The sequence below is a fragment of the Balaenoptera musculus genome, chromosome 11 (genome assembly GCF_009873245.2).
Source record: "Balaenoptera musculus isolate JJ_BM4_2016_0621 chromosome 11, mBalMus1.pri.v3, whole genome shotgun sequence".
In the NCBI taxonomy this organism is placed as follows: Eukaryota; Metazoa; Chordata; class Mammalia; order Artiodactyla; family Balaenopteridae; genus Balaenoptera; species Balaenoptera musculus.
This window is the reverse complement of record NC_045795.1, coordinates 51,994,737-52,022,370: the sequence shown is the minus strand read 5'-3', so window position 1 is coordinate 52,022,370 and position 27,634 is coordinate 51,994,737. Positions and strand designations below refer to the sequence as shown.

The 27,634-nt window shown below is 41.0% G+C and overlaps 1 protein-coding gene across 1 annotated transcript in view; it reads left to right on the top strand.

Annotated features, from left to right (window-relative positions):
- Positions 1–792: 792 nt before the first annotated feature.
- CMTM6 (CKLF like MARVEL transmembrane domain containing 6) overlaps positions 793–27,634 on the top strand; it is a 41,455-nt gene continuing 14,613 nt past the window's right edge. The window contains exons 1-2 of the mRNA XM_036869952.1: positions 793–1,022; positions 19,207–19,383. Of these exons, the coding sequence (XP_036725847.1) occupies positions 885–1,022; positions 19,207–19,383 (315 nt within the window). The 5' untranslated portion in view covers positions 793–884. The remainder of the gene's footprint in view (positions 1,023–19,206; positions 19,384–27,634) is intronic.

The window sequence follows — 27,634 nt, the reverse complement described above, 5'->3', positions numbered from 1 at the left end:
CCCTGAGGAAGAACTAGGACTCTGTTTAATCCCTGAGCTATCATTTCTTGACTGCTTTGCTTTTGTTTCTGCATTCCTCACTTCCATAATTAGTAATTGCTTGAATCTGCTCTTGGGAACTCAGGGAAGGCCTAGGAGACTAAAGCCTTTTTTTAAAAACAAGAACTGGGGGACATGGAGGGGCTTTTGTACCTGGGAGGACTGGGTTCCAGCCTCAGTTTTCTCATCTGTAAAATGAAAGTAATGACAGTACCTACATTATATTGTTGTGGAGGAAATATGTGTGCCTAGCATGTAACTTGATCAACTCCAGTTGCTAAAATATAATTACCTTCCTTGATGAGTATCTTTTAAGTTCACACAAAATTAACATATAGGGCTGTAGCAGCTGGTGAACAAAAAAAGAGACAAGTAAATGAAACAATTTTGATAATTAACTCTAGAAGGAATTCAGAGAGAAGCAGGAGGGAGAAATCCTGAAAGCCCTTCAAGACAACCCATAGCACTTAAAATGAAATCCAATTTTTTCCCTTGCTCTGCAAGGCCCCTACATTATCTGGCCTCTGTCTACATCTCCAGCTTCACCGCCTCTCTTTCTCCCTTATTTAACCTAGCCACACCAGCCGTTTCATAACGAGCCGAGGTCATTGGATCCTCACGGCATTTGCACCTGCTGTTCCCTTTCCTTGAGTCTCTCCGCAGATCTTTACAAGAAGTTAGAGAAGAGGTAAGGCCTCGCGGCAGGGGGCGGGGCTCTGGAGGAGGCGGGGCAGGGGCGGAGTCGGCCGGAAGTGGGGCGGAGGCCCAGGAAGTGAAAGCCCTGGTAGCGGAGTCGGTGAAGTCGGCGACGCCAGTTGCGGTCTTGCGTTCCCGGACCGTGGGCGATGGAGAACGGAGCGGTCTACAGATCCACCACCGAGGCGCACCCGGGCCCCGCCAGAGGCGCCCGGAGCGGCCTCGCCGCCTACTTCACCCTGCGCCGGCTCAAGCGGACCCGGCTAATCCTCAAACTCCTTCAGCTGGTGAGTCCGCGGCCGGGGCGGGCGAGAGGAGACAGTCGAGCGGCTCTCAAGTGGCAGTTAAGAAGCGGCCGTTTCCACATCTCCAGTTCCTTCCCTCTCCACCTGGGGAGGGGCCGTTCCCCTCGGGGCTCCCCCTTCCCGCCGGCGCCCCCTCATCCCGGGTCCCTCCCCGCTGGGTCCCCGACGGCGACCTAGGACCACCGAGCGTGTTTGGCGGGCGCAGGAAATGCGTCAGAGACCGAAGTCAGCCGCTTAGACTTTCTCTCCTCCTGTGTAGGACTTCGGCTCTTCTCCCAGCTGTAACTCTGCGTTATCTCCCGAAGTGCCTGTATTTAGACTATGAAACGCTTTTTGTTTATCTTTCTCTGGTTCTTGCGGGTTTCCTGGTGCGAGCCCAAGGGGGCAGTTTAATTTGTTGGACAAAGTCTTCCGATACTACGCAAGGCATAGAGATGTGTGTGTCCAATAAATTGTCTCCCAAAAGTTTTATATTGACTGGAAAAGAATTACTTCTGAATGAGCAATATGTGTGTACCAAATACGAAGTCAAAAGGACAGCTTTTTGTGTGTGTTGTGTGCAGGCAGCAGAGCGAGGGCATTCTTTTTCAGTGTCGCTGAGTTTCAGTTTACTTTGGGCATTGGTTAAGGACCTTAAACCTACTACTGAAAATATCAAAACATCTTTGAGATTTAAATTTTAATTCAGACTACACACATATTAAGCTCTTATGTTCTGTTTTAACCAGTGATAGGTAACATTTTCTGCAGGAGGAAAACTCAGACTGTTTAGAGTGTTTATGGGTTGGGTTGGTTTTTTGAACCAACTAAGTGAAAATAGCCAGTTAGTTTCCTTGGAAAAATCTTAAGTTCTTAGAAATCAGGTAACCAGAACTTATATTCTTAGAACGCAGATGACCTACATTTATTGGATAGAAAAATAGTAGTCAGAAAACAAACAGTACTTTTTAGCCACCAAAATGATCACTTCTGAGAATAATTGGGGAGTCATTTGGAAGCAAATGACACTGTGGCCTGTGGAACCGAAGGGTCTGGCTCTATCTTCTTTTAATTCCATACTGGCAACCTTTCTGTTCTTACCAGGTGTCATCAGCTCCCTCCTGCCATTGTTCCTTTGCATGGGCGGTTCCTTCTACCTAGAAGGGCTTCCTTATTCTCTTCCTCTTGTCAGCTCTCACTTGGCTTTTAGATATCAGCTATGTTTCTCTGCCTTAGAGCTAAAATGTTTCTACATAAGTAGTACAACTCTTTAGAACAGAAGAGGGTTAATATTCATCTGAAGCATTCTTGCTGCTCAAAAGACATCATAAATTCTGGTCTGTTGCCCATTAAATCTCTTTTTAGTTGCCTTTATTTTCCCTTTCTAATCAGAACTGGCAAATCTAAAGTAAAATTTCCCAGTAGCTTGTTTATAGTTTAGTAAACTGTAGTTCCATGTCTTCAAAATAGAATACAGCCAGAAGTTTGGATAGACTTTTTACTTGGATGTGGTGAGGAGAGGAAGATGAGTTTGCCTTTCGAGGGTTGTTAGACTATTCCTGCTTGTTCTCCATCATCCATAGGAGAAAGAGCGAGAGAATAAAAACTGCCACTGCACAGCTTGCGGGATCTTAGTTTCCTGACTCGGGATTGAACCCGTGCCCTCCGCAGTGAAAGCTCGGAGTCCTAACCACTGGACCGCCAGGGAATTCCCTCTGTTTATGGGGAACTTGTAATGTTACAAGAACACTTTCTCTAATATAGATTTAAAAAAATATTTCTTCGTTATTGCCTTTCATTTTGATGGTTTTCTTTTTGTTCCTGCTTTGTCTGTTTTAATGTCTTACCTCTTCACAACAGTATATTATAGGAGTTACCCAGAAAGTCCCAAGGAAGTTATATATGGAATAAATGAAAACTGTCATCCAGCCAGGGGCAACAGGCAGAGTCTTCTTTGCCTTAACTCAAACTCTGCTTTAAGTTGTTTTACTTTAGATAACTTATTTTTTAATTAAATAGAATTGGAAAGCTCCAAGAAGGAAACAGCCGTAGTGGAGAAACCCATAACCAAAAGAGGAGGTACTTTAATAAGAGACCTGCAAGCCCTATGACATTTTATTCAAAATATAGTGCATTTCTGTGTTTGGGTAAATTATTCTAGACCCATAAATCTTATCAGATTCTCAAAGACCCCAAAAGGGAAATGAATCTTATTCTAAAACTTAAAAAACACTGTGTACTTAGGAAATTCTTAGAGTCCTACCTAGGAAGTTGCATTGGATTTCCTCTGAGGTTCTTTCCACTCTTAAGATTTTTAGAAATCTCTGAGGCTCTGTGGGATGTGCTTGCTGATACAGAGCTGAACACCAAAGGGTAGACAGAAAACAGAGCCTGCAAACAGAAGGGGAGGTTAGAGAGAAAAGAGAATAACCAGCTCTTGAGTTAACATACTCTGGGAGTTACATGGCTCTGTCTACCATTCAGATGTGACCTTAATTTTGTCAGAGGCTTGTCCAGCCACCCTTCCAGAGCTGAAGAAGAAATAGAGATTCAGCTGAGAATTTACCATAAGGAGTCATTGCAGTTCTAAATTTATGCAGTCACTTTATTAGTTTATTCTATCCTTAGATTGGTCCTTATGCCCATATTTTATTTTGTGACGTTTTTGTTGCTATTGTTATTTTTGAGGGAGTTTGTTTTTGTTTGAAGGGAGAACAGACCTTTGGCAACCTAATTCCTTGCTAGTAAACTGGTGCAGTGATCTAAGTATGTGTGATACTCTCTCTGCCACAAGCCGACATTGTGTTTATGGTACCAATTGAATGTCCTGAAGGCTGCATAGTACTATGATTATAATGACTTTTTTTTTTTTTTTTTTTTTTTTGGCTGTGTTAGGTCTTTGTTGCTGAGCGCGGGCTTTCTCTAGTTGCGGCACGCGGGGGCTTCTCATTGCGGTGGCTTCTCTTGTTGCAGAGCACGGGCTCTAGGCACGTGGGCTTCAGTGGTTGGGGCATGCTGGCTTAGTAGTTGCAGCAGGCGGGCCCTAGAGTGTGCGGGCTTCAGTAGTTGTGGCACATGGGCTCAGTAGCTGTGGCTTGCGGGCTCTAGAGCGCAGGCTCAGAAGTTGCAGTGCATGGGCTTAGTTGCTTAGCAGCATGTGGGGTCTTCCTGGACCAGGGATCGAACCCGTGTCCCCTGCATTGGCAGGTGGATTCTTAACCACTGCGCCACCAAGGAAGTCCCCATAATGGCTCTTCAGGCAAGCAGTTTGATTTAGAATTCGCCAGTCATTTAAATTTATTAAATTATAAATATTGTTACTCTGTAAGTGCCAAGAAACAGATCACTTAGAAGCAGTTTGTATTATGTTGGTGCTCTTTTCATGATTTAAATGTGAAAACTGATAGGCACTACATTGAAATGCTCTGTTTTTACCTTGAAGATCTGTAATGTCAGCAAATTATATCTTCGAACGTTTGGGAGAATGAATGTTTGCCGAAGGCAAGAGAGGCTTACCTGATTTCAGGCTGACTGATATGTTTACTTGAACCTTATGTATCACTACAAGGTTTTTAGTAGCAAATTCAGAAATTCACAGACTAATATAATTGTGTAGATGGAGCCTTATAATCAATAGCAAACGTTAAAAAGTTCTTTTTATGAGAAGTTTTTTGGTGGTAGACTGCTAAATGATGGAGAATTAGTATGTAGTATGATGACTGTTAATTTTAGGGAAGACTGAAGTTTCAGAAAAGGTAGTGAAACTGAAATAGAGACACAGGGTAGTCATTATCTGAATGTTTAAGTCACCAGAACTGTAAGACCATCTTTAGTCACTAAGACTTCCCAAATGTGTTGACCCTAGCACGTTGGTTTTAATGTATGGTTTAACAGCAAAAGGGGAAATGCACAAAACTATAGTTGTAACTTCAAAAACCCAACTTACAGGGAAAACTTACACAAACATACGTAGTCGTAAAATGAACTTAATAAGCAGTGCTTTATTGGGGGGAAACAAGTACAGAGTGGGAGTTAGGAGACCCGGGTTCTTGTCTGTGCCTGGCTAACTTGGGATATAGTCTGTCAGAGATTAAGTCAATCAACTGTAAGCATGAGGCTGGGAGACTGTGCTCTCCAAGGGCTCTGCCAACTCTAACAGCTTGATAATTCCCTTAATTATGTTTGGGTAAAATTTCATGTCATTAGAAGGAGCCGCATTGGGTGTACGTACTGTTGTTAGGTGCTTAGCCTAATATTCAGTAAGCAATCTTTAGTACGTGCCTTCATGCCATTGAGAGCAAAACTGTTTACCAGAAAGTATAATCAGTGAGCCTCTAAATTTATGGGTTGCATTCACCATTATTTCCTTACGCAATTCAGTGACTTTATCTCTTTTCCAGTCTTTAACCACTTTGGTATTTAATGCTGGTGACCACACATTTCTCAAACTTCTTCCCGTAACTTTCACATCTTTTTTCTTTTTTTGTTTTTTAAATGTATTTATTTATTTTTTGGCTGTGTTGGGTCTTTGTTTCTGTGCGAGGGCTTTCTCTAGTTGCAGCAAGCGGGGGCCACTCTTCATCGCGGTGCGCGGGCCTCTCACTATCGCGGCCTTTCTTGTTGCGGAGCACAGGCTCCAGACGCGCAGGCTCAGTAGTTGTGGCTCACGGGCCCAGTTGCTCCGCGGCATGTGGGATCTTCCCAGACCAGGGCTCGAACCCGTGTCCCCTGCATTGGCAGGCAGACTCTCAACCACTGCGCCACCAGGGAAGCCCCCATCTTTTTTCTTTTTTAATACAAAAAAGTGTCTGCTTACAGATATAAACATAAATATATATGATTACTTACATATATATGATTAATAAAATAAGCCACACTTCAGCCCTCACACCACTCACACACTCTGCAGCATCACTGTTAGATTTACAATTTGGAGGAGTGTGTTTACTTTCTTTTTTTTGGCCGCACCGTGCAGCCCCCTACATTGGAAGCGCGGAGTCCCAACCATTGGACCACCAGGGAAGTCCTTTTTAAAAATTTTTTATTTATGTGTTTGTTTGTTTATTTATGGCTGCATTGGGTCTTTGTTGCTGCGCGCGGACTTTCTCTAGTTGTGGCGAGCAGGGGCTACTCTTCGTTGTGGTGCGCAGGCTTCTCACTGTGGAGCACGGGCTCTAGGTGCGCAGGCTTCAGTAGTTGTGGCTCGCGGGCTCTAGATCGCAGGCTCAGTAGTTGTGGCACACGGGCTTAGTTGCTCCGTGGCATGTGGGATCTTCCCAGACCAGGGATCGAATCCGTGTTCCCTGCATTGGCAGGTGGATTCTTAACTACTGCGCCACCAGCGAAGTCCCGCAAGTCCTTGCTTTTTAAGGAGTTTAGGAAAGAAGTGTTAAACTTCCTGTGACTTGCTTGTCTGGTGCAAGTTGCCCTGTTCCCTCCTCCCCTTGAACTGTTGATGTTCCTTCAGGCCTCACCCAGTCCTCCGCTCCTCCTGTCTGCTAACCAACTAAATCAGACAGGCAGTGCCTGCATCTAGAAGTCCATACTCCCTGGCATGATAATCACTGTCACTCAACTCCTTAACCATTTTCCTCATCACTTCCCATCCAGTTAGGTTGGTTGCCTTATTATCCCTTTTGGGCTACTGTGCAAATCCTTGCTGGCATGAATCTGTTCCTTTTGTGCTGCACCTGGAATGCCCTCTGCCTATCCTGATCCGTTGTGTCTCTTGGCCCGGATTTGAGTCTTGCTTTTCCACTCATCTTTCTCCAGCTATTATTAGTGCAGGTGGATCTGAACATTCTCCTGAGATTTCCTGAATTTATGTATAACAAATGCTCAATTATGAGATATAAAATTATTGTTTTTTTATTTTTTCTTATACATTAATCTTGTTGCTCTGTTATTACATGTTCCTATACATGTTCCTATACAATGTTGGATACATGATACTCAACACACTGTATTTTTAAAAAAATTTTTCTTTTCAGCATCTTTATTGGAGTATAGTTGCTTTACAGTGGTGTTAGTTACAGTGTAACAGTTAGTTTCTGCTGCATAACAAAGTGAATCAGCTATACATATACATATATATGTATATATATACATATATCCCCATATCTCCTCCGTCTTGCGTCTCCTTCCCACCCTCCCTATCCCACCCCTATAGGTGGTCACAAAGCACCGAGCTGATCTCCCTGTGCTACGTGGCTGCTTCCTACTAGCTATCTATTTTACATTCGGTAGTATATGTAAGTCCACGCCACTCTCTCACTTTGTCCCAGCTTACCCTTCCCCCTCCCCATGTCCTCAAGTCCATTCTCTATGTCTGTGTCTTTATTCCTGTCCTGCCCCTAGGTTCTTCAGAAACATTTTTTTTTCTTTTTTTAGATTCCACATATATGTGTTAGTATATGGTATTTGTTTTTCTCTTTCTGACTTACTTCAATCTGTATGACAGACTCTAGGTCCATCCACCTCACTACAAATAACTCCATTTCGTTTCTTTATATGGCTGAGTAATATTCCATTGTATATATGTGCCACATCTTCTTTATCCATTCATCTGTCGATGGACGCTTAGGTTGCTTCCATGTCCTGGCTATTGTAAATAGAGCTGTAGTGAACATTGTGGTACATGACTCTTTTTGAATTATGGTTTTCTCAGGGTATATGCCCAGTAGTGGGATTGCTGGGTCCTATGGTAGTTCTATTTTTCGTTTTTTAACGAACCTCCATACTGTTCTCCTTAGTGGCTGTATCAATTTACATTCCCATCAACAGTGCAAGAGTGTTCCCTTTTCTCCACACCCTCTCCAGCATTTATTGTTTGTAGATTTTTTGAAGATAGCCATTCTGACTGGTGTGAGGTGATACTTCATTGTAGTTTTGACTTGCATTTCTCTAATGATTAGTGATGTTGAGCATTCTTTCATGTGTTTGTTGGCAATCTGTATATCTTCTTTGGAGAAATGTCTATTTAGGTCTTCTACCGATTTTTGAATGGGGTTGTTTGTTTTTTTGATATTGAGCTGCATGAGCTGCTTGTAAATTTTGGAGATTAATCCTTTGTCAGTTGCTTCATTTGCAAATATTTTCTCCCATTCTGAGGGTTGTCTTTTGGTCTTGTTTATGGTTTCCTTTGCTGTGCAAAAGCTTTTCTAAGTTTCATTAGGTCCCATTTGTTTATTTTTGTTTTTGTTTCCATTTCTCTAGAAGGTGGGTCAAAAAGGATCTTACTGTGATTTATGTCATAGAGTGTTCTGCCTATGTTTTCCTCTAAGAGTTTTATGGTGTCTGGCCTTACATTTAGGTCTTTAATCCATTTTGAGTTTATTTTTGTGTACGGTGTTAGGGAGTGTTCTAATTTCATTCTTTTACATGTAGCTGTCCAGTTTTCCCAGCACCACTTACTGAAGAGGCTGTCTTTTCTCCATTGTATAGTCTTGCCTCCTTTATCAAAAATAAGGTGATCATATGTGCATGGGTTTATCTCTGGGCTTTCTATCCTGTTCCATTGATCTGTATTTCTGTTTTTGTGTCAGTACCATACTGTCTTCATTACTGTAGCTTTGTAGTATAGTTTGAAGTCAGGGAGCCTGATTCCTCTAGCTCCATTTTTCTTTCTCAAGATTGCTTTGGCTACTCAGGGTCTTTTGTGTTTCCATACAAATTGTGAAATTTTTTGTTCTACTTCTGTGAAAAATGCCATTGGTAGCTTGATAGGGATTCCATTGAATCTGTAGATTGCTTTGGGTAGTATAGTCATTTTCACAATGTTAATTCCTCCAATCCAAGAACATGGTATATCTCTCTATCTGTTTGTATCATCTTTAATTTCTTTCATCAGTGTCTTATAGTTTTCTGCATACAGGTCTTTTGTCTCCTTAGGTAGGTTTATTCCTAGGTATTTTATTCTTTTTGTCGCAATGGTAAATGGGAGTGTTTCCTTAATTTCTCTTTCTGATCTTTCGTTTTAGTGTATAGGAATGCAAGAGATTTCTGTGCATTAATTTTGTATCCTGCAACTTTACCAAATTCATTGATTAGCTCTGGTAGTTTTCTGGTAGCACCTTTTGGATTCTCTATGTGTAATATCATGTCATCTGCAAACAGTGACAGCTTTACTTCTTTTCCAATTTGGATTCCTTTTATTTCTTTTTCTTCTCTGACTGCTGTGGCTAAAACTTCCAAAACTGTGTTGAATAATAGGGGTGAGAGTGGGCAACCTTGTCTTGTTCCTGATCTTATTGGAAATGGTTTCAGTTGTTCACCATTCAGAACGATGTTGGCTGTAGTTTTGTCATATATGGCCTTTATTGTGTTGAGGTAACTCGCTCTATGCCTACTTTCTGGAGGGTTTTTATCATAAATGGGGGTTGAATTTTGTTGAAAGCTTTTTCTGCATGTGTTGGGATTATCATATGGTGTTTCTCCTTCAGTTTGTTAATATGGTTTATCACATTGATTGATTTGCGTATATTGAAGAATCCTTGCATCCCTGGGATAAATCCCACTTGATCATGGTGTATGATCCTTTTAATGTGCTGTTGGATTCTGTTTCCTAGTATTTTGTTGACGATTTTTGCCTCTGTTTTCATCAGTGATGTTGGCCTGCAGTTTTCTTTGTGACGTCTTTGTCTGGTTTTGGTATCAGGGTGATGGTGGCCTCATAGAATGAGTTTCGGAGTGTTCCTCCCTCTGCTATATTTTGGAAGAGTTTGAGAAGGATAGGTGTTAACTCTTCTCTAAATGTTTAATAGAATTCACCTGTGAAGCCATCTGGTCCTGGGCTTTTGTTTGTTGGAAGATTTTTAATCACAGTTTCAATTTCAATACTTGTGATTGGACTGTTTACATTTTCTGTTTCTTCCTGGTTCAGTCTTGGAAGGTTGTGCTTTTCTAAGAATTTGTCCATTTCTTCAAGGTTGTCCATTTTATTGGTGTATAGTTGCCTGTAGTAATCTCTCATGATCCTTTGTATTTCTGCAGTGTCAGTTGTTGCTTATCCTTTTTCATTTCTAATTCTATTGATTTGAGTCTTTTCCTGTTTTTCTTGATGAGTCTGGCTAATGGTTTATCAATTTTGTTTATCTTCTCAAAGAACCAGCTTTTAGTTTTATTGATCTTTGCTATTGTTTCCTTCATTTCTTTTTCATTTATTTCTGATTTGATCTTTATGATTTCTTTCTTTCTGCTCCTTTGGGGCTTCTTTGTTCTTCTTTCGCTAATTGCTTTAGATGTAAGGTTAGGTTGTTTGAGATGTTTCTTGTTTCTTGAGGTAGGATTGTATTGCTGTAAACTTCCTCTTAGAACTGCTTTTGCTGCATCCCATAGGTTTTGGGTCGTCGTGTTTTCACTGTCATTTGTCTCTAGGTATTTTTTGATTTCCTCTTTGATTTCTTCAGTGATCTCTTGGTTATTAAGTAGTGTATTGTTTAGCCTCCATGGGTTTGTATTTTTTACAGAGTTTTTCCTGTAATTGATATCTAGTCTCATAGCATTGTGGTCGGAAAAGATACTTGATACGATTTCAGTTTTCTTAAATTTACTGAGGCTTGATTTGTGACCCAAGATATGATCTATCCTGGAGAATGTCCTATGAGCACTTGAGAAGAAAGTGTATTCTGTTGTTTTTGGATGGAATGTCCTATAAACATCGGTTAAGTTCATCTTGTTTAATGTATCATGTATAGCTTGTGTTTCCTTATTTATTTTCATTTTGGATGATCTGTCCATTGGTGAAAGTGGGGCATTAAAGTCCCCTACTATGATTGTGTTACTGTCTATTTCCCCTTTTATGGCTGTTAGCATTTGCCTTATGTATTGAGGTGCTCCTATGTTGGGTGCATAAATATTTACAATTGTTATATCTTCTTCTTGGATTGATCTCTTGGTGTCCTTCTTTGTCTCCTGCAAGAGTCTTTATTTTAAAGTCTATTTTGTCTGATATGAGAATTGCTACTCCAGCTTTCTTTTGATTTCCATTTGCATGATATATCTTTTTCCATCCCCTCACTTTCAGTCTGAATGTGTCCCTAGGTCTGAAGTGGATCTCTTGTAGACAGCATGTAGGTGGGTCTTGTTTTTGTATCCATTCAGCCAGTCTATGTCTTTTGGTGGGAGCATTTAATCCATTTACATTTAAGGTAATTATCAATATGTATTTTCCTATTACCATTTTCTTAATTGTTTTGGGTTTGTTATTGTAGGTCTTTTCCTTCTCGTGTTTCCTGCCTAGAAAAGTTTTTTTAGCATTTGTTGTAAAGCTGGTTTGGTGGTGCTGAATTCTCTTAGCTTTCGCTTGTCTGTAAAGGTTTTAATTTCTCCGTCTAATCTGAATGCGATCCTTGCTGGGTAGACTAATCTTGGTTGTAGGCTTTTCCCTTTCATCACTTTAAATATGTCCTGCCGCTCCCTTCTGGCTTGCAGAGTTTCTGCTGAAAGATCAGCTGTTAACCTTATGGGGATTCCCTTGTATGTTATTTGTTGTTTTTCCCTTGCTGCTTTTAGTATTTTTTCTGTGTATTTAATTTTTGATAGTTTGATTAATATGTGGCTTGGCATGTTTCTCTTTGGATTTATCCTGTATGGGACTCTCTGCGCTTCCTGGACTTGGATTAACTATTTCCTTTCCCATGTTAGGGAAGTTTTCAACTATAATCTCTTCAAATATTTTCTCAGTCCCTTTCTTTTTTCTCTTCTTCTTCTGGGACCCCTATAATTCCAATGTTGTTGTGTTTAATGTTGTCCCAGAGGTCTGTAAGACTGTCCTCAATTGTTTTCATTCTTTTTTCTTTATTCTGCTCTGCAGTAGTTATTTACACTGTTTTATCTTCCAGGTCACTTATCCGTTCTGCCTCAGTCATTCTGCTATGGATTCCTTCTAGAGAATTTTTAATTTCATTTATTGTGTTGTTCATCATTGTTTGTTTGCTCTTTAGTTCTTCTAGGTCCTTGTTAAACGTTTCTTATATTTTCTCCATTCTAGTTCCAAGATTTTGGATCATCTTCTCTATCATTACTCTGAATTCTTTTTCAGGTAGACTGCCTATTTCCTCTTCAATTGTTTGGTCTGGTGGGTTTTTTACCTTGCTCCTTCATCTGCTGTGTGTTTCTCTGTCTTCTCATTTTGCTTAACTTACTGTGTTTGGGGTCTCCTTTTCACAGGCTGCACGTTCATAGTTCCCGCTGTTTTTGGTGTCTGCCCCCAGTGGCTAAGGTTGGTTCAGTGGGTTGTGTAGGCTTCCTGGTGGAGGGGACTAGTGCCTGTGTTCTGATGGATGAGGCTGGATCTTGTCTTTCTGGTGGGCCAGACCGCGTCCGGTGGTGTGTTTGGGGGTGTCTGTGACCTTATTATGATTTTAGGCAGCCTCTCTGCTAATGGGTGGGGTTGTATTCCTGTCTTGCTGGTTGTTTGGCATAGGGTGTCCAGCACTGTAGGTTGCTGGTTGTTGAGTGGAGCTGGGTCTTAGCGTTGAGATGGAGATCTCTGGGAGATCTTTCGCCGTTTGATATTACGTGGAGCCGGGAGGTCTCTGGTGGACCAATGTCCTGAACTTGGCTCTCCTACCTCAGAGGCACAGGCCTGACACCCGGCCAGAGCACCAAGACCCTGTCAGCCACATGGCTCAGAAGGAAAGAGAGAACAAAAGAAAGAAAAATATAAAATAAAGTTACTAAAATAAAAAATTAAAATAATTATTTAAAAAATTTAAAAAGTAATCAAAAAAGAAAAAAAAAAAAAAAGAAGGAAGAGAGCAACCAGACCAAAAAAACAAATCCAGCAATGATAAGCGCTAAAAACTATACTGAAAAAAAAACAAAGCAAAATAAACGGACAGGCAGAACCCTAGGACAAATGGTAAAAGCAAAGCTATACAGACAGAATCACACAAAGAAGCAAACACATACACACTCTCAAAAAGAGAAAAAGGAAAAAAATATATCTATATATTCTTTTAAAAAAGGAGAGCAACCAAATCAATAAACAAATCTACCAATGATGGCAAACTCTAAATACTAAACTAAGATAAACATAAAACCAGAAATAAATCCGATACAGAAAACAAACCCCAAGTCTACAGTTGCTCCCAAAGTCCACCACCTCAATTTTGGCATGGTTCATTGTCTATTCAGGTATTCCAGAGATGCAGGGTACATCAAGTTGATTGTGAAGATTTAATCGGCTGCTCCTGAGGCTGCTGGGAGAGATTTCCCTTTCTCTTCTTTGTTCGCACAGCCCCTGGGGGTTCAGCTTTGGATTTGGCCTCGCCCCTGCATGTAGGTCGCCTGAGGGCATCTGTTCCCTGCCCAGACAGGATGGGGTTAAAGTAGCAGCTGATTAGGGGGCTTTGGCTCGCTCAGGCCGGGGGGGGAGGGGGGGTGTTGGGGGGTGTTGGGGGGAGGGGTGTGGAATGTGGGGCGAGCCTGCAGTGGCAGAGGCTGGCATGACGTTGCAACAGCCCGAGTTGCACCGTGTGTTCTCCCAGGGAAATTGTCCCTGAATCGTGGGACCCTGGCAGTGGCGGGCTGCACAGGCTCCCAGGAGGGGAGGTGTGGATGGTGACCTGTGCTTGCACACAGGCTTCTTGGTGGCTGCAGCAGCAGCCTTAGCGTTTCATGCCTGTCTCTGGTGTCCGTGCTGATAGCCGTGGCTCGCGCCCATCTCTGGAGCTCCTTTAGGCGGTGCCCTGAATCCCCTCTCCTCGTGCACCCTTTTGGGAAGTCTGAGGTCTTCTACCAGCATTCAGTAGGTGTTCTGTAGGAGTTGTTCCACATGTAGATGAATTTCCGATGTATTTGTGGGGAGGAGGGTGATCTCCACATCTTACTCCTCCGCCATCTGGAACGTCTCCCTCTAATTTATTTTTTAAATCGAGGTATAATTGACATGTAACAGTTTCAGATGTACAACTTAATAATGTGATATTTGTATATATTGTGAAATGATCCCTTTATTTTGTATTAGAGACTGTACAGTGCTGTGGGAGATTTTAAAGGAAGGTTAGTAGCATCAGAGATGGGGAATCAGGAGAAATTTTCATACTGAATATAGCTTGTCGTGCTAATTTCTTGGCCTTTATCTGGGAATAGGAACTAGTAAATTCTGAACTTGATCTAGTACCCCTTCATTCTCTAGGATGTCCATGTAGAACCCTACTCTTGATACTGCTTTAGGGCTTAAGGTCAGTAAGAATGACTCCTTTAATAAGTTTGGAATAGGACTTGTAATGACTTGTCACTGATTGCTTCTGGCCCAGCTGGATCCTGCCCTTTTCTTAGGGAGAGTAGATAAGCAGTCTGTGTCTCTACTGCAGATAAGATTTTATTGTCTTATAGCCTGCACTGATGAGTGTTCCTGATAATTTCATTATTGTAGAGAAGAATGGTTCAAGATCAGCTATTCTCACACCCCAATTAGAGTTTTAGGCTCATATCTTCTCATAGTTAATTGACTTTCATACACCTCAGGTATATTTTCCAAATGTCTCATAGAGAAACTCCTAAAACTTGGACAAGATTTAACATAGAGTCGAGAATAAAGCAAATGGAATATTAAGACATTTGGGATCTTATTATACTGTAGACTTATAAAAACTTCTCTTGTAATTATAATTACAGGTGGAGAAGTACTTTTATACAATGACCTTTTGGGACTTGTCTTGGTGTGTCGCTTTATCCTGTGTTGCGGTGACTGGGAATGCCTCGCCTAGCATCTGTCTGATGTGAGGAAGTTGTTTGGGATATTCTGGACTATTTTATGCCTCATTAACTTACAGGAAATCACAGCAATAGGACCTATTTTCGTCCTTACATGCATTCTTTTCAGTTGTGGGAATATATGAATTTTGTATTGCCAGCAGGAAGGGGGAAATCCCTTAGAGGTTTAGATGCCAATTTGGATTTGACTTTTTTTAACTTTTTCTTTTGAAATAATTATAGAATCACAGGAACTTGCAAAAACAAAATGTAAAGGGAGGTCCTTTGCATTCATGCGTGTGTGTGTGTGTGTGTGTGTGTGTACACCTCTATGCTGTTTTCTCAAGTGTAGCTTCCTTAATCACTGCTGCAATCAAGAATCAGAACTGTTCCATCGGACTTCCCTGGTGGCGCAGTGGTTAAGAATCCACCTGCCAGTGCAGGGGACACGGGTTCAATACCTGGTCCGGGAAGATCCCACATGCCACGGAGCAACTAAGCCCGTGCACCACAACTACTGAGCCCGCACACCTGGAGCCCATGCTTTGCAACAAGAGAAGTCACTGCAACGAGAAGCCTGCTCACCAAAACGAAGAGTAACCCCCACTCACCACCACTAGAGAAAGCCTGCATGCAGCAACGAAGACCCAATGCAGCCAAAAAATAAATAAATAAATGAATAAAAATTAAAAAAAAAAAACTTCCATCACCACGTGGTTCCCTCGTGCCACTCCTTTTATAGCCACACCTCTCCCCTCTCCCCTGGCCACCACTAATTAGTTCTCCATCTCTATAAGCTTTGTTATTATATAAATGGAGTCATGCAGTATGTTATCTTTGGAGATTGGATTTTTTTCACTTTGCATAGTTCTCTGGAGATTCATCCAGATTGTTGCATATACCAAGTTTGTTCCTTTTTATTGCTAAGTAGTATTCCATGGTATGGATTACCACAGTTTGCGTAACCATTGAAGGACATCTGTAGTGTTTAGAGTTTGGGTCTTTGATGAGTAAAATGTTATGAACATTCATGTATCAGTTTTTGCAGGAACGTAAGTTTTCATTTCTCTGGGTCATATACAGAATGTAGGAATGCAGTTGCTGGGTCATACGGCAGTTGCATGCTTAGTTTTTAAAGAAACTGCTAACCTGTTTTCCAGAGTGGCTGTACTATTGACCTCTGATTTGATGAAAGTGTTTCGTAGGATAAAATTTTGATTATATACTTACGTATGTGTGGATTTTGGTAGCAGTCTTAGTGCCATTAATATATCTGGTTGCTCCTGCTGGCCTGACTTCTGTGAGACAGCATTTCCCAAAAGGCTTTGACTTGGGTCATCAGTCATTTTGATGGTTTAATGCCCAGAAGGAAATTCCCTTAGCTTCTACAAAACCCACACAAACTGCACAAGTGAATCTCTTCTCTTCCTTCCTATTTCTAGAGGAGAGTTAGCCTCACACCTTGAGCCCTGAATCTTGCCTTTAGAGATCCTCTTTTCTTTCTCTGTCTTTAGACATCTTACAGGTTTCTGTCTAAGCATTTAAACATGCTCAGTTCTCTCCTGTCTTTAAATTCCTTTCCCTTTGACCTCATCCACTGGGTGACTGGGCTGTCTCTATTGTACTGCCTTGTCTAGCCCTCACTTCCAGTGTACAGTACAGTAATCTAGGTTGCCTCCCTGAGCACACTGAAATGGTCCTGTTGATGTCACCAGCAACCCTGTAGCTCAGTCTCATGTAAGCGTTTCAGTACTCTTGAGTAGCATTCAGCACTCTTGATTACTTGCTCTGAGTAGAAATACTTTCTCTTGATCAACTACCCCTTGGACTGCTGCTCCTAATTGTCCTTTGCTGTTGTCTCCCCCTCTGTTCATCCCTTAAATCTTGGGGTTCCTCACAGTTCTGCACAGGGCCGACTTTCCTCATTCTGGGTAATCTCCCACATCTTGGTCTCCACCTCAGACCTGTCCCCTGAGCTCCAGACCCATATATCCTTTTGCCTCGTAGCCAGCTCCACCTAACTCTTCTGCAGACCTCTCATATACAGCATATTTAAAATGGAATTTATTTTCTTCCCAGCACCCTTGCCTCTTAAAAAGAAGAAGAAAAACTCTTCTTTCTTCAGTGAGGCACCAGTGTGTTAATACCACATCACACAACAGTGGGAGCGCTGTTAAAACCATCTGCATTTAATTGAGTTGCCGAATTAGCCAGAGATAACTGTTCTCCTTTCAATGAAAATGCATAAAAATTATACTTTAAAAAAAATTATTTAACTGCGCTGTGTCTTAGTTGCGGCACGTGGGATCTTCACTGCTACGTGCGGGATCTTCATTGCAGCATGCAAACTCTTAGTTGTGGTATGGGGGATCTAATTCCCTGACTAGGGATCGAACCCAGGCCCCCTGCATTGGGAGTGCAGAGTCTTAGCCACTGGACCACCAGGGAAGTCCCCAAAATTATACTTTTTATGGCCAGTTAAATAACTGCAAGACTAAAATTGAATGTGAAAAGGAATTGTTTCTATGAAAATAAATTGAATGCTTTGGAAAGACCAAAAAAGCTACTAAAATACGTGCAGTGGAATTAAGTAAGAGCAAGGCAACTGTGAAAGGCCAGTAAAACTAGTCCGACTCTAGAAGGATTCTGCGCGCTGCTTCTCAGGTGTCCCAGATCTTGCTCCACTTCAAATAACATCAGTCTGGAAGTGGTAGTCATAAATGATGGAAGTGATTAATGCAGAGAACACGATGGGGAATTCCAATCAGGTGCATTCTCAAAGAAAAGGCCCACTTCAAAAGACTGAATAAATAAATGTGCCTTTTTGTTCTAAATGAAAATAAAATGGTTTAAGCATATATGTATTATCTTGTTTCCTATTCCGTTTGTATTCATCCTGTCTGATGAGGGCTTCTACTGCATCTTCCAGTGATTTCACTCTTGTCCATTACTACTACCCTGCTCACTACCTTTCCTCTGATTTCTGACATGAGCTTCCCCAACTGGATGTCCAGCCCCAGTTTTGCCCTCCCCCACTGTCTCCCCCTCCCCGTCTCCCCCACCATCTCTCCTCCCCGTCCCTTCTTTATATTGTAGCTATAAAGAACTACTAAAAGCATAAACCTGATCATGTTACCCCTTTGCTTTATAAATTTATTTATTTATTTATTAAAATTTATTCTTGGCTGCGTTGGGTCTTCGTTGCTGCATGCAGGCTTTCTCTAGTTGTGACGAGCGGGGCCTACTCTTCGTTGTGGTGCGTGGGCTTCTCATTGCAGTGGCTTCTCTTTGTTGTGGAGCACGGGCTCTAGGCACACGGGCTTCAGTAGTTGTGGCACGTGGGCACACTAGTTGTGGCTCACGGGCTCAGTAGTTGTGGCTCGCGGGCTTCAGAGCACAGGCTCAGTAGTTGTGGCGCTCAGGCTTAGTTGCTCCACGGCATGTGGGATCTTCCCAGACCAGGGCTCAAACCTGTGCCCCTTGCATTGGCAGGCAGATTCTTAACCACTGCGCCACCAGGGAAGTCCCTACCCCTTTGCTTTAAAAACCCTTAAAATCCAGATTCCTTAAACTAGTAAAAGGAGGCATTTAGATCTGTTCTCTGCTTATTACCTCTCTGATATCATTTCTGTGCTGCCATCCCCTCCCCTCTGATGCATTAGCCATGTTGACTCAACTCACTTTCACAGTTGAGTGGAGGTTGTGGGATATCTGTGTGTGGTTAGCGTGGGAAGGTACCGAGCTCTCTCACTTCTAGGTCCTTCTGTGCACTGCTTCTCTGCCTGGAACTTTTTCCCCAATCTTTCATCCCACAACTGACTCTACTGTCCTTCTGGTCTCAGCTTTCCTTCCGGAAGCCTTTCCCAACCTCCAGGTTGAGTGCCTTTTCTGTGTGCTTTTATAACAACACCCTGGATTTCTGCTATTCTAGCATTTAGCACACAGTAGGTAGTTAATTATCTGTGTACCTGTATTCCCTTCAAGGCAACTGGAGTGTAAATTATGTGTAGATCAGGTTCATTCAGTAATCTTTTTTTTTTTTTTAAAGCTTTCCGTTTCTTTTCCTTTTTTTTTTTTTTAAATTTTATTTATTTATTTATGGCTGTGTTGGGTCTTCGTTTCTGTGCGAGGGCTTTCTCTAGTTGCGGCGAGCGGGGGTCACTCTTCATCGCGGTGCGCGGGCCTCTCACTATTGCGGCCTCTCTTGTTGTGGAGCACAGGCTCCAGACGCGCAGGCTCAGTAGTTGTGGCTCACGGGCCTAGTTGCTCCGTGGCATGTGGGATCTTCCCAGACCAGGGCTCGAACCCGTGTCCCCTGCATTAGCAGGCAGATTCTCAACCACTGCATCACCAGGGAAGCCCTCATTCAGTAATCTTGTTTGCTGAGTCTCCACTTGATAAATATTTGAGTGAACAAGTGGTGTTTTCTGAATACTGTAGGTTTCCCTGAAAAAAACTTAAGCAAAATGTTTTGTTTCTTTTGTAGGTGCTGTCTCTGTTGGCCTTTATCTGTGAGGAAGTTGTGTCACAATGTACTTTGTGTGGAGGCCTTTACTTTTTCGAATTTGTAAGCTGCAGTGCCTTTCTGCTGAGTCTCCTTATGCTGATTGTGTACTGCATTCCAGTTTATGACAAAGTTGATCCCGCAAAAGTCAAGTCATCGGTAAGCATGAAAAAATATAATTCCTATAACAAGAATTTAGATATTTTTGGATCTTCTGTAGTTGTATTGTTTACAGTAGTAATGCTTTCATAACTCAGTAACAGGAAAAGACTTTATCCATTGTTCCAGCTCTGCCTCTAAGCAACTCAGTTTTTCCCTGCCAGATGGTATGGTAGAGGGGGACGGTGAAATTAGAATGAGAGTGACAGACACTGCTGATAATTTACAGTTATTGGTGGTTTAATCTAATTCACATGAGGTATTTTGTAAAAACTAGGGTTTTGTCACTTTTGATTTCTCACATTTCAGACTGTCACTCACTGGTTCTACAGTTATTCACTGTGTGCCTATTGTAGGCCAGGCGTTATGCCGGACGTAAGAGATGGAGTAATGAACTAATGTGATATATTGATATTTTTGAAGCCTTTAAACAAAAGAACATGTAATTCTACCTGTTTTGTTTTGATTTGATTTTATGAAAGAAAGTTCTCTATAAGTGAATTTAGAAGGTATTTGTTAAATTCATTGCGCAGAAATTTCCCTTTTAATAAAAGTCTATGTGAGAATTTTATACTCACAAAATTAGAGATGTGTAACTTTCTAAAGACTTAGTCTGCTGACCCTCTGTTTTTATTTGAGTATAATATGGATTTTTGAGATAACAGGTAAGATAATTTACATAGTTACTGCATTTAAGGAAGAAAGAATTGAGCAGTTTATTTCTTCAATAGCATTCAAGTTATCAGGAGTGGTTTATGAGGAATTGTAACTATCAGGGTTGATTTATGAAAGAATTCACAGTTTTGAGGGAAAAGATAAAAATTAGGGTAAATTTTAACTAATAAAAAAAGAGAGGAACTTTCCTGGTGGCACAGTGGTTAACAATCTGCCTACAAACACTTCTCCTCGGCCAACTGGCAAAAGAAGTGGCCCAGGGCTTCCCTGGTGGCGCAGTGGTTGAGAATCTGCCTGCCAATGCAGGGGACACGGGTTCGAGCCCTGGTCTGGGAAGATCCCACATGCCGCGGAGCAACTGGGCCCATGAGCCACAATTACTGAGCCTGCGCGTCTGGAGCCTGTGCTCTGCAACAAGAGAGGCCGCGATAATGAGAGGCCCGCGCACCGCGATGAAGAGTGGCCCCCACTTGCCGCAACTAGAGAAAGCCCTCGCACAGAAACGAAGACCCAACACAGCCATAAATAAATAAATAAAACCCAAAAGTTAAAAAAAAAACAAATTAAAAAAAAAAAAAAAAAAAAAAAAAGAAGTGGCCCACACCATCGAGAGTCCCATAGTTGCTGTCGAAATAGAAGCCCAGAGAGAGCTACAGGGTGAAAGTCAAAGGGAGATCAATCAAGAAAAAATGGACAAAGAAGGCAGGAGATAAACAGAAAACAGGAGGAAGAAACTCTTGAGAAAAAAAACAGAAAAAAGAGAGGAATAACAGATGGAGTCCAATAACAGATGGAGTCGTGACAGGGTCTTGGTGCTCAGGCCGGGTATCAAGCCTGTGCCTCTGAGGTGGGAGAGCCAAGTTCAGGACACTGGTCCACCAGAGACCTCCTGGCTCTACGTAATATCAAACGGCAAAAGATCTCCCAGAGATCTCCATCTCAACGCTAAGACCCAGCTCCACTCAACGACCAGCAACCTACAGTGCTGGATGCCCTATGCCAAACAACCAGCAAGACAGGAACACAACACCACCCATTAGCAGAGAGGCTGCCTAAAATCATAATGAGGTCACAGACACCTCCAAACACACCACCAGACGCAGTCCTGCCCACCAGAAAGACAAGATCCAGCCTCATCCACCAGAACACAGGCACTAGTCCCCTCCACCAGGAAGCCTACACAACCCACTGAACCAACCTTAGCCACTGGGGGCAGACACCAAAAACAACGGGAACTACGAACCTGCAGCCTGCGAAAAGGAGACCCCAAACACAGTAAGTTAAGCAAAATGAGAAGACAGAGAAACACACAGCAGATGAAGGAGCAAGGTAAAAACCCACCAGACCAAACAATTGAAGAGGAAATAGGCAGTCTACCTGAAAAAGAATTCGGAGTAATGATAGTGAACATGATCCAAAATCTTGGAACTAGAATGGAGAAAATACAAGAAATGTTTAACAAGGACCTAGAAGAACTAAAGAGCAAACAAACAATGATGAACAACACAATAAATGAAATTAAGAATTCTCTAGAAGGAATCCATAGCAGAATGACTGAGACAGAAGAACAGATAAGTGACCTGGAAAATAAAATAGTGGAAATAACTACTGCAGAGCAGAATAAAGAAAAAAGAATGAAAACAATTGAGGACAGTCTTAGAGACCTCTGGGACAACATTAAACACAACAACATTGGAATTATAGGGGTCCCAGAAGAAGAAGAGAAAAAAGAAAGGGACTGAGAAAATATTTGAAGAGATTATAGTTGAAAACTTCCCTAACATGGGAAAGGAAATAGTTAATCCAAGTCCAGGAAGCGCAGAGAGTCCCATACAGGATAAATCCAAAGAGAAACATGCCAAGCCACATATTAATCAAACTATCAAAAATTAAATACACAGAAAAAATACTAAAAGCAGCAAGGGAAAAACAACAAATAACATACAAGGGAATCCCCATAAGGTTAACAGCTGATCTTTCAGCAGAAACTCTGCAAGCCAGAAGGGAATGGCAGGACATATTTAAAGTGATGAAAGGGAAAAACCTACAACCAAGATTAGTCTATCCAGCAAGGATCTCATTCAGATTAGACGGAGTAATTAAAACCTTTACAGACAAGCAAAAGCTAAGAGAATTCAGCACCACCAAACCAGCTTTACAACAAATGCTAAAGGAACTTCTCTGCAGGAAACACAAGAGAAGGAAAAGACCTATAATAACAAACTCCAAACAATTAAGAAAATGGTAATAGGAACATACATATTGATAACTACCTTAAATGTAAAGGATTAAATGCTCCCATGAAAAGACATAGACTGGCTGAATGGATACATAAACAAGACCCATCTATATGCTGTCTACAAGAGACACTTCAGACCTAGGGACACATTCAGACTGAAAGTGAGGGGATGGAAAAAGATATATCATGCAAATGGAAATCAAAAGAAAGCTGGAGTAGCAATTCTCATATCAGACAAAATAGACTTTAAAATAAAGACTCTTGCAGGAGACAAAGAAGGACACCAAGAGATCAATCCAAGAAGAAGATATAACAATTGTAAATATTTATGCACCCAACATAGGAGCACCTCAATACATAAGGCAAATGCTAACAGCCATAAAAGGGGAAATAGACAGTAATACAATCATAGTGGGGGACTTTAACACCCCACTTTCACCAATGTACAGATCCTCCAAAATGAAAATAAATAAGGAAACACAAGCTATACATGATACATTAAACAAGATGAACTTAACCGATATTTATAGGACATTCCATCCAAAAACAACAGAATACACTTTCTTCTCAAGTGCTCATGGAACATTCTCCAGGATAGATCATATCTTGGGTCACAAATCAAGCCTCAGTAAATTTAAGAAAATTGAAATCATATCAAGTATCTTTTCCAACCACAACGCTATCAGACTAGATATCAATTACAGGAAAAAACTCTGTAAAAAATACAAACCCATGGAGGCTAAACAATACACTACTAAATAACCAAGAGATCACTGAAGAAATCAAAGAGGAAATCTAAAAATGCCTAGAAACAAGTGACAATGAAAACACGACGACCCAAAACCTATGGGATGCAGCAAATGCAGTTCTAAGAGGGAAGTTTATAGCAATACAATCCTACCTCAAAAAACAAGAAACATCTCAAACAACCTAACCTTACACCTAAAGCAATTAGAGAAAGAAGAACAAAAGACCCCCAAAATAGCAGAAGGAAAGAAAACATAAAGATCAGATCAGAAATAAATGAAAAAGAAATGAAGGAAACAATAGCAAAGATCAATAAAACTAAAAGCTGGTTCTTTGAGAAGATAAACAAAATTGATAAACCATTAGCCAGACTCATCAAGAAAAACAGGAAAAGACTCAAATCAATAGAATTAGAAATGAAAAAGGAGAAGTAACAGCTGACACTGCAGAAATACAAAGGATCATGAGAGATTACTACAAGCAACTATATGCCAATGAAACGGACAACCTGGAAGAAATGGACAAATTCTTAGAAAAGCACAACCTTCCAAGACTGAACCTGGAAGAAATAGAAAATATAAACAGAACAGTCACAAGCACTGAAATTGAAACTGTGATTAAATATCTTCCAACAAACAAAAGCCCAGGACCAGATGGCTTCACAGGCGAATTCTGTCAAGCATTTAGAGAAGAGCTAACACCTATCCTTCTCAAACTCTTCCAAAATATAGCAGAGGGAGGAACACTCCGAAACTCATTCTACGAGGCCACCATCACCCTGATACCAAAACCAGACAAAGATGTCACAAAGAAAGAAAACTACAGGCCAATATCACTGATTAACATAGATGCAAAAATTGTCAACAAAATACTAGGAAACAGAATCCAACAGCACATTAAAAGGATCATACACCATGATCAAGTGGGGTTTATCCCTGGAACGCAAGGATTCTTCAATATACACAAACCAATCAATGTGATACACCATATTAACAAATAGAAGGAGAAAAACCATATGATCATCTCAGTAGATGCAGAAAAAGCTTTCAACAAAATTCAACCCCCATTTATGATAAAAACCCTCCAGAAAGTAGGCATAGAGGGAACTTACCTCAACATAATAAGGGCCATATATGACAAAGCCACAGCCAACATCATTCTCAATGGTGAACAACTGAAACCATTTCCACTAAGATCAGGAACAAGACAAGGTTGCCCACTCTCACCCCTTTTATTCAACATAGTTTTGGAAGCTTTAGCCACAGCAGTCAGAGAAGAAAAAGAAATAAAAGGAATCCAAATTGGAAAAGAAGAAGTAAATCTGCCACTATTTGCAGGTGACATGGTACTATCCATAGAGAATCCTAAAGACTCTACCAGAAAACTGCTAGAGCTAATCAATGAATTTGGTAAAGTAGCAGGATACAAAATTAATGCACAGAAATGTCTTGCATTCCTATACACTAAGAACGAAAGATCAGAAAGAGAAATTAAGGAAACATTCCCATTTACCATTGTGACAAAAAGAATAAAATACCTAGGAATAAACCTACCTAAGGAGACAAAAGACCTGTATGCAGAAAACTATAAGACACTGATGAAAGAAATTAAAGATGATACAAATAGATGGAGAGATATACCATGTTCTTGGATTGGAGGAATCAACATTGTGAAAATGACTATACTACCCCAAGCAATCTACAGATTCCGTGGAATCCCTATCAAACTACCAATGGCATTTTTCACAGAAGTAGAACAAAAAATTTCACAATTTGTATGGAAACACAAAAGACCCTGAGTAGCCAAAGCAATCTTGAGAAAGAAAAATGGAGCTAGAGGAATCAGGCTCCCTGCCTTCAGACTATACTACAAAGCTACAGTATCAAGACAGTATGGTACTGACACAAAAACAGAAATACAGATCAATGGAACAGGATAGAAAGCCCAGAGATAAACCCATGCACATATGGTCACCTTATTTTTGATGAAGGAGGCAAGACTATACAATGGAGAAAAGACAGCCTCTTCAGTAAGTGGTGCTGGGAAAACTGGACAGCTACATGTAAAAGAATGAAATTAGAACACTCCCTAACACCGTACACAAAAATAAACTCAAAATGGATTAAAGACCTAAATGTAAGGCCAGGCACTATAAAACTCTTAGAGGAAAACATAGGCAGAACACTCTATGACATAAATCACAGTAAGATCCTTTTTGACCCACCTCCTAGAGAAATGGAAATAAAAACAAAACTAAACCAGTGGGACTTAATGAAACTTAAAAGCTTTTGCACAGCAAAGGAAACCATAAACCAGAAGAAACGACAGCCCTCAGAATGGGAGAAAATATTTGCAAACGAAGCAATTGACAAAGGATTAATCTCCAAAATTTACAAGCAGTTCATGCCGCTCAATATCAAGAAAACAAACAACCCAATCCAAAAATGGGCAGAAGACCTAAATAGACCGTTCTCCTAAGAAGATATACAGATTGCCAACAAACACATGAAAGTATGCTCAACATCACTAATCATTAGAGAAATGCAAATCAAAACTACAATGAGGTATCACCTCACACCAGTCAGAATGGCTATCTTCAAAAAATCTACAAGCAGTAAATGCTGGAGAGGGTGTGGAGAAAAGGGAACCCCCTTGCACTGTTGGTGGGAATGTAAATTGATACAGCCACTATGGAGAACAGTATTGAGGTTTGTTAAAAAACGAAAAATAGAACTACCATAGGACCCAGCAATCCCACTACTGGGCATATACCCTGAGAAAACCATAATTCAAAAAGAGTCATGTACCACAATGTTCACTGCAGCTCTGTTTACAATAGCCAGGTCATGGAAGCAAGCTAAGTGTCCATCGACAGATGAATGGATGAAGAAGATGTGGCACATATATACAATGGAATATTACTCAGCCATAAAAAGAAACGAAATGGAGTTATTTGTAGTGAGGCAGATGGACCTAGCGTCTGTCATACAGAGTAAAGTCAGAAAGAGAAAAACAAATACCGTATGCTAACACATGTATATGGAATCTAAAGAAAAAAGAATGGTTATGAAGAACCTAGGGGTAGGACAGGAAGAAAGATGCAGATGTAGAGAATGGACTTGAGGACACGGGGAGGGTGAAGGGTAAGCTGGGACGAAGTGAGAGAGTGGCATGGACTTATATATACTACCAAAATACATAGCTAGTGGGAAGCAGCCGCATAGCACAGGGAGATCAGCTTGGTGCTTTGTGACCACCTAAAGGGGTGGGATAGGGAGGGTGGGAGGGAGACACAAGAGGGAGGAGATATGGGGATATATGTATATGTATAGCTGATTCACTTTGTTATAAAGCAGAAACTAACCCACCATTGTAAAGCAATTATACTCCAATAAAGATGTTAAAAAAAATAAAAAACAAAAATAATCCGCCTACCAATTTGGGGGACATGGGTTCGATCCCTGGTCTGGCAAGATTCCCACATGCCGCTAAGCAGCTAAGCCCGCACGCCACAACTACTGAGCTCTGTGCTCTAGAGCCCGCGAGCCACAACTACGCAGCCCAAGCCCACACGCCTAGAGCCCATCCTCCGCAACAAGAGAAGCCACTGCAATGAGAAGCCTCTGCACCGCAGTGAAGAGTAGCCCCTGCTCGCTGCAGCTAGAGAAAGCCAGTGTGCAGCAGCAAAGACCCAGTGCAACAAAAATAAATAGAGAGAGAACTGGATAAATACAAAGCAGTAAGATTTTATTGTTTTAAATTAATGAGAAGCAAGCATTGGGTCCTGTATTGATCATACACCTAAGATTTACTTTTTTCTGTATACTCATTTGTACTCTTTAGTTTTGTACCATAAGAATCTATTGCCTTCTTTCACTTATTTATTTTTTTGCATTTAAAAAATTTTATTGAAGTATAGTTGATTTACAGTGTTGTGTTAATTTCTGCTGTACAGCAAAGTGATTCAGTTGTACATATATATATTCTTTTTCATTATGGTTTATCACAGATATTGAGTATAGTTCCCTGTGCTATACAGTAGGGCCTTGTTGTTTATCCATCCTATATATACTAGTTTGCATCCGCTAATCCCAAACTCTCAATCCTTCCCTTTCCCACCCTCCCTCCCCTTTGGCAACCACAAGTCTTTTCTCTAAGTCCACGAGTGTGTTTGTTTAGTAAATAAGTTCATTTGTGTTGTATTTTAGATTCCACATATAAGTGATATCATATGGTATTTGTCCTTCTCTGTCTAACCTACTTCACTTAGATGGACCTAGAGATCATCATAGTATGTTGCTGCAAATGGTGTGATTTCCCTTTTTTATGGCTGAGTAATATTCCATCGTGTGTATGTATGTGTGTGTATACACACACACACACACATACACACACACACACACACATATATATATATATATACACACACCACATTTTCTTTATCCAGTCATTTGTTGATGGACATTTAGGTAGTTTCCATGTCTTGGCTATTGTAAATAGTGCTGCTGTGAGTATTGGGGTGCATGTATATTTTTGAATTACAGTTTTGTCTGGGTGTATTCCCAGGAGTGTAATTGCTGGATCATATGG